General features: G+C 36.1%; 4 protein-coding genes and 1 long non-coding RNA gene across 7 annotated transcripts; 2 read left to right on the forward strand and 3 right to left on the reverse strand.

Annotated features, from left to right (window-relative positions):
- The first annotated feature begins 804 nt into the window (after positions 1-804).
- On the forward strand, positions 805-2,650 carry LOC142551748 (GDSL esterase/lipase At1g71691-like). Its single transcript, XM_075661134.1, has 5 exons — positions 805-1,311; positions 1,406-1,527; positions 1,654-1,893; positions 1,977-2,226; positions 2,308-2,650. Exons 1-5 carry the CDS (start codon positions 1,032-1,034, stop codon positions 2,526-2,528), a joined length of 1,113 nt encoding a protein of 370 aa, XP_075517249.1. The 5' UTR covers positions 805-1,031; the 3' UTR covers positions 2,529-2,650.
- Positions 1,090-3,336, reverse strand: LOC142551749 (uncharacterized). Its single transcript, XR_012821619.1, has 2 exons — positions 3,137-3,336; positions 1,090-1,503 (listed from the first exon to the last, which is right to left on the reverse strand). It is a non-coding gene; the product is annotated as an uncharacterized LOC142551749 (long non-coding RNA).
- A 1,007-nt stretch (positions 3,337-4,343) lies between these two features.
- LOC142551750 (tubulin-folding cofactor E) lies at positions 4,344-9,445 on the forward strand. Its single transcript, XM_075661135.1, has 15 exons — positions 4,344-4,721; positions 5,087-5,257; positions 5,467-5,513; positions 5,765-5,911; positions 6,005-6,079; positions 6,662-6,771; positions 6,875-6,975; positions 7,068-7,129; positions 7,790-7,897; positions 7,994-8,028; positions 8,336-8,401; positions 8,570-8,661; positions 8,756-8,832; positions 8,916-8,993; positions 9,088-9,445. Exons 1-15 carry the CDS (start codon positions 4,415-4,417, stop codon positions 9,184-9,186), a joined length of 1,575 nt encoding a protein of 524 aa, XP_075517250.1. The 5' UTR covers positions 4,344-4,414; the 3' UTR covers positions 9,187-9,445.
- A 1,280-nt stretch (positions 9,446-10,725) lies between these two features.
- LOC142550960 (xyloglucan endotransglucosylase/hydrolase protein 3-like) lies at positions 10,726-13,119 on the reverse strand. Of its 3 annotated transcripts, none has more exons than XM_075660012.1 (5): positions 12,794-13,119; positions 12,607-12,713; positions 11,639-12,501; positions 11,437-11,537; positions 10,726-11,330 (listed from the first exon to the last, which is right to left on the reverse strand). In XM_075660012.1, exons 3-5 carry the CDS (start codon positions 11,841-11,843, stop codon positions 10,758-10,760), a joined length of 879 nt encoding a protein of 292 aa, XP_075516127.1. In that variant the 5' UTR covers positions 11,844-12,501; positions 12,607-12,713; positions 12,794-13,119; the 3' UTR covers positions 10,726-10,757. The 3 variants fall into 3 exon arrangements, with proteins under 3 accessions (XP_075516127.1, XP_075516128.1, XP_075516125.1); XM_075660013.1 differs by having other exon boundaries at positions 11,639-11,751; positions 12,423-12,501; positions 12,607-13,119; XM_075660010.1 differs by having other exon boundaries at positions 12,607-13,119.
- A 784-nt stretch (positions 13,120-13,903) lies between these two features.
- LOC142551752 (uncharacterized) lies at positions 13,904-15,278 on the reverse strand. Its single transcript, XM_075661136.1, has 2 exons — positions 14,942-15,278; positions 13,904-14,196 (listed from the first exon to the last, which is right to left on the reverse strand). The coding sequence occupies exons 1-2, from the start codon at positions 15,217-15,219 to the stop codon at positions 13,992-13,994; spliced, it is 483 nt and encodes a 160-aa protein (XP_075517251.1). The 5' UTR covers positions 15,220-15,278; the 3' UTR covers positions 13,904-13,991.
- Between the last annotated feature and the right edge of the window lie 415 nt (positions 15,279-15,693).

Below are 15,693 nucleotides of genomic sequence, written 5' to 3' on the forward strand. Positions count from 1 at the left end.
GAATTGGTTGATTAAATAAGGATCCAGAGCAATTGTTTCCATTGGAATGTGTGAGTCAATGAGGCCGACCATGGTGTCCAATCTCCTTTAAATATCTCCATCCCAGCCTCTGTATTTATTTCCTTTATTGCGCCCTTTCACTTATTGCCATATTACTGCTACTGCTGCTGCTACATTGAGATAGAGAGTGAGTGCTTTGAATTAAAACACATTAATTTCATCATCTTCATTGGGTATTTGAATGTAGCAGATATTATTTTAATTGTTCTTTTGGGTCAAAACTCTAGACTGCGTGAGATTCCATGGTCATTTGATTTTGATCCGAGCTCAACTTTTGTGGAAGCTGTCAAATATTAGATTCCCGAGTCCCGAATACCAACCTATAATGGTCTCATTTTAATTTAAAATATCAAACGAAAGCATTTCAACCATAAAATATTTGATTTTACATCAATCCCATAAAATCTTTCATTGCATGTTGGTCTGTTCTCTTTTTACTCATGGTCAAGTCAATCCGGTGGATTTTGGTTTTGCTATAGCAAATTTTCTCTACTACAACTGTCGCTCTTATTATTATTATTATGAAGGTTGAAAACATACGAGTCTGGTGAGTGTTATATGTGGTAGCTCTAATTTTTAGAAATTGGTAAATAAATGGCAAACAATTAAGTCAGTGTGTTTCTTTCCGAGGCAACATAATTCATGCATGTAAAAAGGTTCAAACTACGAGAAATAGAACAGAAATTTGAAACAAAATTAACCGAAATATCAATCAATTCTAAAACCACAGAAAATGGAAATGGAAAACATTGAAGAGTTACGTAGAAAGTCTAAGACAGAAAATGAGATGAAAAAGAGAGAGACCACAGCCCTGTCGACAATATTTATTGCATGTAATTACTTCAAGAGAGAACAATACAGGTGAATTCATTTACTCCTCCCTACCCACCGCCTTTCCTCCGCTTATTAAAACCTTTGGCCACCTTCAAACATTCCATACACACAATAGCACACATTTTCACACACAAAGAATGGCTGAGAAGCAGTTGAAGCTTTGTGGGCTTCTTGTGATGTTGTTAGTATGTAACATGGATGCATATCTTGTAAGGGGTCAAGAAGATGGAGCTGGTAGCACTGAGAGGAAAGCTTTGGCGCCTGCCTTGTTCATTTTCGGTGACTCTCTGATTGATAATGGCAACAACAACAACTTGGCATCCTTGGCAAAAGCCAACTATTTTCCTTATGGCATCGACTTTAATGGCGGCTCCACGGGGCGTTTCTCCAATGGTTATACCATGGTTGACACCATTGGTAAATAGAAAACCACTTTCATCAACGCTTTTCAGTTGTGTAAACGGAAAAAATCTGTTGCATTCAGCCTGGTTTGTTTCTTACATATATGCAGCTGAATTGCTTGGATTACCACTGATTCCTCCGTATTCTGAGGCTTCTGGGGATCAAATCAGATATGGTGTTAATTATGCCTCTGCAGCTGCTGGTATCCTTGATGATACAGGAAGAAATTTTGTGAGTAATGTTAAAATAATTTGATGATGCATGATACTTGGGCACATGTTTTTTGGTTCCAACAACCTAGTATATATGACCATGTAACCATGTCTGTTTGTCACCCCTTTTACTCTAACATGACAGGTTGGTCGGATTCCATTTAATCAGCAAATTAAAAATTTTGAGAGCACTCTTGATCAAATCACCGGTATCCTCAGTGCGCCTGATGTGTCGCAATCTGTGGCCAAATCCATTTTCTTTATAGGGATGGGCAGCAACGACTATTTAAACAATTACCTCATGCCCAATTATAACACCAAGTATCAGTACAATGCTCAACAATATGCAGATCTCTTGTCTCAACAGTACTCCCAACAAGTCACTGTAAGATACTTAGACTTACATTGACATACCTGTATGTGATACATATACTTGTATTTTCTTGAGTGTTTTTTAAAAAATTGCAGAGACTGTACAATCTTGGAGCTAGGAGATTTGCGATAGCAGGGCTTGGACTGATGGGGTGTATTCCAAGCATTCTTGCTCAGAGTAGCAATGGTATATGCTCAGAAGAAGTTAACCAGCTTGTGCTTCCCTTCAACACCAACACGAAGGCCATGATCAACAATCTCAGCGCTAATCTACCCGGTTCAAGATTTTCTTACGTTGACACTCGCAACATGTTCCAAGATCTCCTTGCAAATGCTGGAACATATGGTGCTTTTAGATCTTCAGTTTTCTCTCTCAATCAAGATTTTCAGTATTTTGTACACACTTTTTACATACTAAATTGTACAGGATTTAGTGCGGTGAATCGTGGGTGCTGCGGCATTGGGAGGAACAGAGGGCAAATCACTTGCCTACCATTCCAGACGCCATGCCCAGACAGGAAACAGTACATATTCTGGGACGCTTTCCACCCCACGGAAGCGGTAAACATATTGTTTGGACAGAAAGCTTTCAATGGGAATACAGAGTTTGCTTATCCCATCAACATACAGCAGCTAGCCAGTCTTTGATCTCATCAATGGACTTTTTCTTTTCTTTTCTTCGTGATTCCCTGAATTCATGAGTTTTAACTTTCCAGAGGGAGCAGACGTTGTGGTAAGGAAAATGCATCAAAGAATATCTGTTTATTTTACGTGCTTGTGATTGATGTGTTGTCTTTTTAGATAGATCTTTGTAGCTGACGAGGAAGGATGTTAAACTGAATTTTAAAAAGTCTAAAAGCTGGTAACGCCCAAGGATTAGCTAATTAAAATAATTGAAGGTAAAATATTGGCGGCTTCAGTAGGATGAAAAGGCAGGCATGTTAGCATTTTTCTCCTCACCCCTCAAGACTCTACCCCTCTATCTAAACACTATCTCGACATACAGAGGAAACTCCAAGGTATACCTCATCAAAGATTGTAACTTTTCAATTATTGTACAACATCCTCCCAATACAACTTCATCTAACGTTGATAATTAAAAGAGCTCACGAGAACGGAGAACCAACCATATAACTCCTCTCAAGACCTGCAAACAGACACACACACACACACTCGTGCACATGCGTGCCAATATAAACAACATCAAATACGCACCCATGATAATTAGGTAAAAGCGAACTGGTTTGAGAATTTACCAGGAAGTTTCGTTGGAATCAGTATCCAAGCTCGGGATCGATTTCAGTGAGGAATCTTCTTTCCTGTCCAGGAGAGAGTTCAAGTCATTCTTGGATTCAGGCAGAATAAGAAGAGAATGAAAAGCCACGAGAAGTCGGGTGAGAGTTGGCTCGGGTAAAGAGAGTCTCAAGTATGAAATAATTACGGAAGCTGATCAGATTATTACATACTCGTACAAATTCGGACTCCCAGCCTAACCCGAGCAGCACAAGAAGACCAAGATAATAGATCAGAGATCATGTCCAATGATAGTCCAGGGACCGGGACCTCTTGTCTCCTCGCATCATGGCTAGTGCCCGAGCGCCCTTTGGTGGGATATCGATTCTGGGTGCACATGTATCATATCTTGAAATCATGAGCAGTAATCACAAGGAACGATATAACAAAACTAAAAGCGACATGAGTTGTAAGTCGTGACAATGTCAAGGGATAAGACATGGATAGCCGTTTGATCATGAAAAGTAACCGAACACTGAAAACAAAGTCATCATTATATTTTTCACTATAAATATTCATGTTTGCTCGCAGGACATCCACTTGACATTTTCACAAAACTTTTTTTATAACACTTTTCTTTCCTCTAGATGAATTATCGACTGACTTGGAACGTGGTTAAGTCAGAAATCTTTTCGACTTCTCACCTAATCTTTTCAATATCAAGTGTGCATATCATCCCGCCTAAACTTTCCTCTGCCCCGCCAACTTACCCAATTTATCCTAACATCGTCATTCCCCAAAACCATCAATTTTAGAGTTGTAGACCTTCTTGCCAGGGACATGCATAAGGAGCATTGTACCTGGCTCTAAGTTCACCTTAAGCCTCGCGTCTCCAATTTTTTGTCGCCATCTTGTAGAACATCTCTCCATGGACCGGAGCAACTCTCTTTTCGTTTTCGCCATTATTGAATTGATTGAGGTTTTCTGTGTCATGCAAAAATTAGGCATGTCACCGCACCAATTAAATTGGTTCCAGATTCACAACATATGAAATCGAAACAACGGATTGGACTGGTTTAGGATGTATTGCACAATCCAAAATAGAAATCGGATTAAGTTGCTCGATAATATTAGGTTTTTTTTTTAAAACAATGATAAATAATATTATTTATATAAAAAGGTATAATAATTAATAATAAATCAAAGGGGCCAGATCAATTAATAAAATTTAAATGCCCCGGCTTCTGTTACAGTATGTGTATTTATTAGAAGAAAGGGGGATGCGTTAGTCGAAGCCAGAGATGCAGAGCTCATCGGAAACAGCATTCAAGGTCGATCAAAGGGTCCACTATGCCGGACAACCTCAGAGAACCGGAGTTGTCAAGTACGTGGGGCCGCTAGAGGGCTACTCCGGTGCTTGGGTCGGAGTAGATTGGGATGCCGACGGCGTCGGCAAGCATAATGGAACTCATAATGGTGTTGCTTACTTCATCGCACGGGGCCACGACACTGCGTCCTTCCTTCGCCCGCATAATCTCAGCGCCGGAGTTTCCCTGTTAGAAGCACTTCAAACTCGCTATCAAACTGCCTCCACGAAAGAAGAAGAAGGTGAGGTCACGCGAATTAGATTTCGTACGTTGTTTCGATTGGAAGGAATTAGTGCTTTGTGCGATGTATCACTATAAATGCAATGCTAAACGTGATCAGCGTATCAACTTGATTGAATTGGCATTGTGTGTGTTTCTGTGTCAACTGAGACGAATGTGTGAGGCTTCGTGGCTACTAGTAGATATAGGAATTTATCACATTTGAATGATCGAAGGGTTAAGTCTAGGTGTTGCTCCTGTTATTTGTTTTACAGAAGTTCATAAGCTGAGTTTATCTGTGATTTTTTTAGTCCAGCTGCGTTGTAAAGTTTTCAAAGTCACTTGTGTGGCTGATCATTATCGTTTGTTTGTATTATCCTCGCTTAGATGAGATGTATGTCCTCTCTGCGAGAAACAATAGAGTGTCCGTCCAGCTTCTGGGGAAAGAGAAAATCCAAGACAAAATGAGCAGATTCGAGGACCTGACAAGTGCGTCATTATCTCATTTGGGAGTTAAGTTTCCTGATTCCCCTGACCATGTCAGTTCGGTGCTACCTAGTAAGTTGATTATCTCCCAATCTGTCTACATTTTTCAGTGTTGTTTCTTTCTTTTATATTCAAATCTGAACTCGTGTTCGATCATATCATTTATTAGACACCTCCTGTTTCATTTATGTGAGCACCTGTCTGCAGTTATGCTCTTAGGTATTATACTCATCAGTGCTGTTGTTCGTTTTCCACGAATTCTCAAGTGTTTATAATTGCAGATCTGAAGGAGCTTGACTTGACTGGAAACTTGGTTGATAAATGGGAAGTATGTGTTTCTTGCTTGAATACAATGTATCAATTTATTAAGCTTCAGTTGCCATTTGTATATGTAGAGAATTATGGGAGTATCAATATTTTTACATTCTTAAAATCTGTGGGCATCGTGTTTACTTAACAATGAAGCTACTCTCATTATTAGAATATTGACGTGTTGATACCTCTGGTTGGAAATGATGCAGCAGCTTGTGATGCAAAGTTGATAAAAGTCAATTTTCTTCCATTTGATCATCCTCGCAGGATATAGGTGTTATTAATGAAGGGTTGCCTTCTCTTGAAGCCCTCAATCTTTCCAATAATTCGTTATCAACTGTTATAACTACCATACCCCAGCTGACAAATATCCGAATTTTAGTTTTGAACCACACCTCCGTGATCTGGAAGCAGGTGGAGGCTTATGTTTCTATGTTGCAATATTATTTCAGTTTCTTTATGAAAATCAGGGGATAATTTTAAAGGAGGTTTTGTTTAATATGGCAGGTGGAAATTCTAAAGGATTCACTGCAAAATGTGGAAGAACTGCATCTAATGGGAAATAACTTACGAGAAATAACCGTTAGTGATTATTACACAATGATGTTTGGAGTTGAATTCCGACTTATGTTATCTGCTTGGTGATGATTGTATGTGTATTTCCGACAACTAGTTTTCAACTGAGAACAAGTGAATTGCTTCACGGCTGTATGCTTGGTAAAAACTTGTGCTAGATTGCATTAGTTAAAATCATATGGATCATCAGATTAGTCACATCGAATATGCTAACGTATGGTCTCATGCTCTTGTTATCCTAAATGCAATTACTTGTGTCAAACACCCACCAAGGCACACGTGGTGTTTGTTAAAAAAATATATTTTTGAAAAGCATCTTTCTTCTGGGGAAGGTATTGAATGGACTGTTACCTGCGATGCATGTGCAAGGGGACACCCATTTGGATCATTGTAGCGTGTATAACACTGTAATGCACATCCTGTAAGCATTTATACTTTGATATGTTTATATTCGATCTGGGATTTTTTTCGCTGCCTTAGTGATTACTGTTTCTGTTATTCTTTCCCTGTCAAACTTCTCTTTTTTTTGAGAATCTACTCACATATATTTATAGAATTTTTTCGTAACATGTTCTTTTTTCTGTCCAGCCCGCAGCTTCAACTGTTGTCCAAGGATTTAATTCTCTGCGTCTGCTTAATCTGGAAAACAATTGTATAGCTGCTTGGGATGAAATCATGAAATTGTCACAGTTAAACAGGTACGCAAAGAGGAAAGAGCACTTTCCCACCATGTATTTATTTTCTACGACTCTGTTTTTTCAGTTATTTGTAATGCTATTTCATCATGGTGCCTGCATTTAGTTTGGAACAGCTATTTTTGAGCAACAATGAGTTGAATCACATATGGTATCCTGATTGTGGTGGTTATAATCATTTCAAGAGTTTGTGTGGCCTTCTTCTGGGTAACGTTCCAATACTGTGCAATAATTTTTTTCATACTTACTAGTTAATACTGCCACTCTTGAGGATTCATCTAGTTTGTTACTTGTTTCAGCGAATAACAAAATTGAAGACCTCGAATCTGTTGATTCACTTAATTCATTCCCTAGCTTGATGGTGAGCATTAAATTTGGGCACTGTTTGAGATATCCTTAATACTTCTGTACATGATCGGCAGTAAAGGGATTAAATGATGAATGCTATTACCCACACCTGCATATTTTAATTGGCTTTGGTCATGAACTGTGTTGGGATAGCAAAGAAAGAAAGATATCACAAAAGTTGGTTGGAGTGTGAAGATCAGGTGGTGTGTATGCATAGCACAACTGTAAACCTGCTTACTTGGTTTTAGGTCTGACTTCGGACAAAGGTAGGACTAACATGTAGTCTCTTGGTCTCATCTAAATCTTACATGATTAATTATTTTAACAAGGAGGTCTCAAGGTTCATATCCTGTCATATCGCTGTCAAGCAATAAGATAGCTAAAAATCCAGTCTAAAGAATGTACATTTCAAATACTCAGTCCTAATAATGTGAAAGAACTAGATATGCCTCTCAGGCGAGACAGTGGAAAACAAATTCCTAATACTGGGAAAGAACTAGCTATGTGTCTCAGGCGAGACAATGGAAAACAAATTCAGTCCCATCTTTTATGTGTGTGATAAATTCTTGCTTTACTTTGCTGTCTTTGCTAGTGATAATTTATTGTATCAATGAACCTTTTTGATATAATTGATAACATCAGAGCGTTGCATAACAAATGCTTTGTTATGCAGGATGTCAGGCTTTCCGGAAATCCAGTTGCAGATCTGGGGAAAGGTGGCATTCCCAGATTTGTTTTTATTGCACGTTTGAAAAAAATTAAAATATTTAATGGCAGTGAGGCAAGTTTAAGATAATTTATAATTTATTTTAGGGTGATTGTGAGGTCATCCTGCTTTGCAGTTAACATCTTTCTGATAGGCTTTCTGTTACTACAGATTAGTCCTCGAGAGCGGAAGGACTCTGAAATTCGGTATTGCTTTTTCTTCAGAATGCTTGCCATAATGCATACATACTATGTTTTTCACACAAGGGACTGAGAAAAATATATCTTTGTTAAATTTTCCTTAACAAAATGCTTCTTCAAACTAATTAATTATAAAAAAATCTTCTGGGAAAAATAGTCTGAAACTTAACCACGGGAAAAGTGGCTAGCTGCTGTAACGTACATGGGCATGGATTGCATGCTGCTGTTTGGTTGGTCATATCAATTGCGATCTTCCTGTTACCATCATAATTTATATCCATGCAGATAATGTTACTTGAATATTCTCCTGCAGATATGTCCGCTTGGTCATGTCAAAGTGTCATGGCGGTCCGGAAGAAATTAAAAGGTTCCATCCCAGGTTAATTTTTGTCAGCTCCCTTTCCTCTTACCTAGCTACTTTTGGTGTATACGGGAGACCATTGGTGCCACCATATGAAATATATGCTATAAGCTTGACATGGTTTGTAGTAAACAGTGTGTCTTAGTACTTTGTTGATGCATCTCCTTGTATGCATTGGGTAAACAGGTTTGCTAAGCTTAAAAGTACTCTTGGAATTGAGGATGAAAAACAATCAATAGGTGCATCAGGGAATCAAAAAATGGCTTCGGGATTAATTTGTATGAACTTTGATTTGAATTAGCTTCCGCTTCCATATTCTATTATTCTGGAATGATATTATTTTGTTTTTATAAGCTAGACTTGTCCATGCAGCTATTTCTTTGAAATGCATTGGAGCTTCTATGGGTGAAAAACCCGTCCTTGTGAAAAAGTTGCCTGCAACTACAACGGTGATACATCTGCCTGCCATTTCCCTAAGCTGATTATTTTGATGGGCTTTTTCAAGTGTAAATGCGTGAATATTGTCGCATAGGTTGGAAAGCTGAAGAATTTGTGTGAGATTTTCTTCAAGTTAAAATCGGTGAAGCCCATCCTTTTTCTCCAAGAAGAGGTGGGAATCTTCTTTTTCCTCACCAGATTTTTCTCCCAATCTCGTTACTTTCTTGACCACTACTAATTCTATCTTCGTGGGGTTTATTTTTTAGGGTTCGCCCCTACCTACATTGCTTAATGATGACATGGAATCTCTTACGGAGCTTGGGATTGGTAATGAATCCACCATTCTTGTAGATGAAGAGCCTTGATGTCATCGTTCATCTCAAAGTTAATAACCGAGTGGCATACATAGATATAATTTCTTTGATCTTCTGTTTATTATGACATCGTTTTTTTACGTTTTCTTTTCTTTATTTACTTACGTTGGATACTGAATTTTGTTTGGAGTCCTTCGCCATCAAACTTGATTCATCATCTTTTTATGCTCAAGCATATATTTTGGAAATATGCACGGTTTCGACGACGCGGTATTACTTTGGAAAAAAAGGGAAACAGAGTGTTATTTTTGGCCAGAACTTACTAATTTAGGCGAACAACTTAGCTTTTATATACACTTGTGTTTCATTTATGAGATGGATGGAGTGTTAATTATGTAACTAAATATTAAAATTAATAAGTATTATTTTTTGAATAAATATTTTAAATTATTAATATAACATAATGAATATATTTAAATTTCAAATATTATTATAAAAATTATTTTATTAAAAATAACTTGAGATAACACTCAAATAATGATACCAATCTTCTGTCATTAGACTCATTACATTGAATTGTTTATATTTATTGAGTAGAACCGTTATTGATAAAAGAATAGAAAAATATATTTAAAAAATTATATATATTATTTTGTTTATTAAAATTTTAAATAATAAATAAATAATTTTCAAAAAGTCACAATTTTTTTAATTTATTATATGAATAAATTTTGATTAAAATTTTTAATTATTTTTAAGATAAGTTAAAAATATTTATATTAAAATTTTAATTAAGATACATATTAATGATAACAATTTATTAACAATCAATATATAAAAAAATTCATGATTATACTCTTTTTAAAAGTTAAAAACTTAATATTATAAATAATAAATTATATTTTATTTAAAATGATAGATTATAGTGATATTCAATATACTAAAGTAACAAAAAAAAATAAAAATCATGATCGAAATGAAGTGAAATGATATAATCAATGCAGATATATAAATTTAGTTTATTTTTTCAATAGACATCGAATTCAAATTTAAATTATAATTTTTTTAAGACTACACATTTAATTGCGTAATTAATTTCTATTTATTTTCAAATATTTAAGCGATAGATGAAACATTAATTTTGATAAATATTTCTTTAATAGGTAGATTATTGCTTTAATTACATGTACAAATATCACGTTTTTTGGCTCACGGGGGAGCTCCTCGGAGGGTTTAGCTCATAGACGAAAGGATTCGTTCATGCCTTCCGACTAGGAAGTCAGTCGTTGCCTAGAGCTAATTAGAACAATTATATAGTACTTTTTTCTTTTAATACTATTTCAAAATCAATATAGAGAAATAATGAAGAATATTATTATTATTTTATGAATATGATATTAAATAATAAGGAAACACTTGATATGAAATTAAATAGAAAAACTAAAAACCAAAGTGGAAATTTTAAATTTAATAAAATGTTATAATTGATGCATACATCATGCATTAAAATGTATTTTATATTTTCAATAGTCCTGAGATTAAAATTTGAATTATAATAAGAATTCGAAAAGTGTTGAAATTTAATTTTTATTAATCTGATATATATGTAGATAAAATACATCCTAAGTCTTGCACTCTATGAAATGTTTTTTCTCGTCGGCACAATAGTCATAGACCATGTGATTCTTCCTCACATGTTCGTGAAGAAAAATTTGCTGGATGGGACCGAGTTTCCAATATTTTGGCGCATTCCAATAGTAATTTTGAGAGTGGCATCCCCGAGGATCAAGAGAGTCATGCACGCACGCTTCGACCCCGAATCCGCGATACTCAGCCACAAAAGGTGCTTGGCTCCAATCAACTGGCCCTAGCCAAGATGTAAAATTCCATATGCTTGTTTCCACGTGCATCGGCCGCGATGGATAATTCACGCCTAACCTTGCCTTCAAGTTATGGTACACCCTTATTGGTATTTTGTCCACAAAGAACACTATGTGGTGATGGTTCCACAGTATCTCATAAACGTGAAAATCTTCCGCTGGATCGAACCAAAGTGCAAACTGTTGTTCTCTATTTCCAGCGTCGTTTGCAAAAACATTCGTACTTAGAATGAATGGCTTCCCATTGCTTCCCAAGAACTCGATGTCGACCTCATCGTGACCTCCATTTGGTTGGTCGATTGGGACCCCAGTCAGCTGCAACGATATCCATGCATATATATATATCAAAGCATATTCATCAGTACTTTTTCTTCATGATCTCAAACACACATATTACATGTATTCATTCATCGATACATACGTAGAAAGTTGTGATTACTCCTGCATCTTTTTTGTTCGGCACCTTTATCTTCAGTCTAAAAATTCCAGAGCCATATTTATTCTTTGAATTGAACCCCGCTCCTGCAACATATTGCAATGTGACCAGGAGATATATACATGGACTGAAATTCGTTGATCAATGTTCATTCATAAACAAATCACGAAATTAGGTGAAAACTAACCCGACTGTTGGTCTAACAAAAGTTGAACTTGTGTTCCATTGCCAAGAACTGTGACATGGTTGCTTCCCCAAGTTGGAGAGTAATTCAGGTCGAAATGAACTGTATCATCCACGCTAATTGCCAGTGGATTAAACAAACTAAGAATGAACAAAATGGCCAACAAAACTGGAATGTTACTCCTACTAATATTCATGAAATACCCCATTAAATAATGAGTGCAGGTGCTCCCAGTTGGGTATATATGTTTTAACTAATAAACATGCATGAATTTCGTCGGTGACAGGTATTTATATATAGAGAGACAGAGGCTCACTCTACGTGGTCAAAGATTCCATCAGACACACACACACACATATATGTATACACAGTTGACTTCTTTCAATATATTACATGATTCTCTTATGTGATTAACTTGAAGATGTATTATGTTCATGTACAGTCAATTAGTTAGCAAATTCAATGAATCAAACTATCCAAAGAAGTTCAATGTTGGTCAAGATTAACCATATCAGAAGCAAATTTGTGAGCGAATAGAATCAAAATCATTATTCCTTGAAGATTGCCACGTAGGTTGATAATATATATGTGCTATTTTCATTAATGCTTTTCCTAATGTGATATATGTTGATTTTTTAAGCACCATATTTAGTATTTACTGTTCAATGGATAAAATTAGTATTTTAGTTGCAAATGAATATAATCAAATAATTAATACTGTTTTATAGTTCATATATCATTCCGAATAACTATAATTTGTTCAATCATTTTCTCACTTGATTTTCACCTGGCTCGGTTTCTTTTCATCTTTCAAAAGGAGATATATGCCGAGCCAACTCCATTAAAAACTTCAAGTCAGACGTAACCTACAAGCGAAAAATACAACATCAGAAAGAAATGCACCCCATCATACCAGATCACGGGGTGAAAGAGAGAGAGACAGAGAGGAGAGAATCATATTGAGAAAATACGAGTTGGTCGAGGAGGCGGAGGACGGTAGAGGTAGGCGGTGACGCCGAGGTTTCATCCCTCAGTGTCAGAAACGTCGTTCTCCACGGCCTTGATGCAGATGACATTTCTGAGAGCAGAGCAGATTTCTCTGTTATTCTCCTGGTAGTCATATTCATTTTTTGTGTACCGTGAATGCAAACAACTCACTATTCCACCCTGCTACAATCCAGCTCATCTTCAGAAACCTCTGCTTTTTGAACGATGACTCCGCCTTCAGATCCTTCCGCTCCACCTGCAGTAACTTCCACCGTCTCGACTCCCTACACCGCCGAGTTGCGCGGCCGGAGCTCCTCCATTGTGCTGGATTTCGTTCGCATGTGCCGTAATTGGGTTTTAGATTTTTTTTTCCCTTCATTATTTTACGGGTAAAAAATGTATTATGATACAGATGTTGCATTATATAAGCTCGCGTGTATGTATATATATGTTCCATAGAGAACGAATACACATGCAATGCTGCTTTTGAATATGTGGATAAAATTTATACGGTCTCGGGTGGAGACGATATCACGAATTTTTATCTGTAAAATGGATCAATCTTACCGATATCCACAATAGAAAATAATATTTTTCTTTGATGACCCAAATAAGAGAATCGTCTCACAAAATACAACCTGTGAGATCGTCTCAACAAAATAACCCATGAGACCGTCTCACAACATTTTTTGTCAAATTTATAATCCAAGTCAATGTTACGTTCCTGACATAATTAAACATCATTGTTAAACTTAAACAATTACGTTTACTACCTAAAAATAAATAAATAAATTGTTATTATCACACACAAATGATAATTAAGGATGGTAGTCTATGATCGCTAAAAAAACACGATCACTCTTTTCAGCTTTAAAAAATTAGTTTTCAGTGTTTCTTAACTCATAATTTGATTCTGCTTAGTTTAAGTAAAATCTGAAAGTAACAGTTATTATAATATTTTGCGAAATAAATACAAAATTTTCATAATATTCTCTCACAAAAAAATTTTGTTTAATCCAAAATTACTAGATAGATGAGATAAATAGATTCTCTAAAATGAGAATTTTCGTTATTTTATTAAAAAAAAACTGTATAAAAATAATTTATTCTTCAAGCTTATGATATTTTTATAACCTATAGATTTAATCACTCGTACAAAAGCTTTTGCAAACGGTCACTTATAGACATTTCAGTGTTCCGAGGAGAGTCTATGCAATAGACCTTAACCATGCCATTCATCCAATGTAGCAAAGACTCTTCCAAATAAGGGTGGCCGGGATGTAATCAGTTTTCGATAATGGAACGAGGATATAATAAGTGGTCTAGATTCAAGAAATACATATCTTCATGGTCATATATTATTTGAAAATTACTCAAATTGGTAATGCTTGTCAACGGTTTCAGACACATCCCAAGTGCAACTCATCCCCTTGGGGAACACAACCAAGTCGCCTGCGCCGATTTCAACCTCCTCATCAGATCCATGGGGATACACCTTTACCTTTCCATTCAATAAGTAGCAGGTCTCGGTTGAAGAGTATGTCCATGGAAATTTGCTTGGAGGACATCCCCACCTTTATTCAAAGCAAACAAGATCAGACAATGTGGTTGTGTGAGAAAACAAATAGAGACATTTCGTAAAGTAACTGAACAGAGTGCCAAATATTACAACTACAAGCAACCTGAATAAAATTTACAGAACTCACAGTACTGATCTATTGAGTCCATCAAACATGACATCTGTAATGAAATGATAGAATCGATAAACTGTTGATTTTGTTTTCAAATCGATAAGCCTCGCGCAAAGACGGTTCCACGAGTTAGCATTCAACAACTGCTGATTTTGTATTCAACTATTGAAATTCTAGAGGAAACATTACAATGGAGAAAAATTGTTCTGAATGCTTTGTTCCAACTCTTCTTTCTATCATGTCTTCCTTAATTTCTTATTGAATCCACCAGAATGCCGTTCAAGTTTGCATCTACTCCTAGACATCAAAGATGTTCAATATTTATCAATCATTTCATAATTAATAGGATTCGAAAGGGCAACTGGATAATCACATACTAAAATCAGATTAAGACCCTACTAAAACTAAAGCTCCATTTTCCATTCAATTATTCAAACAACACGCCGAACTCAGGCTATCCTAGAAGCGCGCATTTCATCAAACGCATGGCGAGATGCTAATCAATTATTTTTCGTCTATCGACCTTCAACCCCTCAATAGCAAGACTAACAAAAAACATGTCATCTCAGCTGGAGAAGATTTTTCAAATGAGTGTATAAATACACAAGAGAGCGAGAGAGATATTCACTTGGGCCAAGAGCGAACACCGAGGTCGGAAAGTTTAGATTCGGTGGGATTGCTGACTATCTTGATTCCCCATTTCTCCGTTTCTGTTATGGAGGCGGCCATGACTTTTGCACCTCTGTGATCGGTATTGCAAGCGATACGGCGGCGGAAGGTGAACCCTGTCGATGCTCCGATTCTCCCACTGGGACGTAAGGACGCGGGGTTCTTGGTTAGGGTTTTAAAGCTAGGAAATCCGGTAGCTGCTGCAGCTACAGGACTTGTACCAACAAATGTTGTCATTCGGGTTGGGTGGGCGGAAGAATTAAATTTACAAAATTATTGATTGAAATAATTGTGGCAACGCCGTTCTCCTATAAAATAATATTAGATTTTTATTTTTATTTTTAATTTTGGGAGTATATAATATATTACATATTCTCATCCACACACTTGTTATCGGTGGTAACCACAGCAACTTGACGTAAGAAATAAATTATATAATATGGTTTTTTTATCTTTAGTTTAAGTGTATATTATTTATTGATAATATAAATTTATAAAAGAAAAATTCATAATTATTTTTAAAAAGTTTATTCCCTCCAACTTTATTTAAGTTTTAATTTCTAGGGAGTCAAATTATAAATGATTTATCAAACTACTTTATAATTTTAAAATAACGGGCAAATTAAAGTACCATGCTAAACCAACAGAACTGCCTGAATCCCACATGAATTAGTATGATTCTCACAGTTTCTAATACATTCTTATACTTGA

This window comes from Primulina tabacum, chromosome 7, assembly GCF_025594145.1.
Source record: "Primulina tabacum isolate GXHZ01 chromosome 7, ASM2559414v2, whole genome shotgun sequence".
NCBI classification, from domain to species: domain Eukaryota; kingdom Viridiplantae; phylum Streptophyta; class Magnoliopsida; order Lamiales; family Gesneriaceae; genus Primulina; species Primulina tabacum.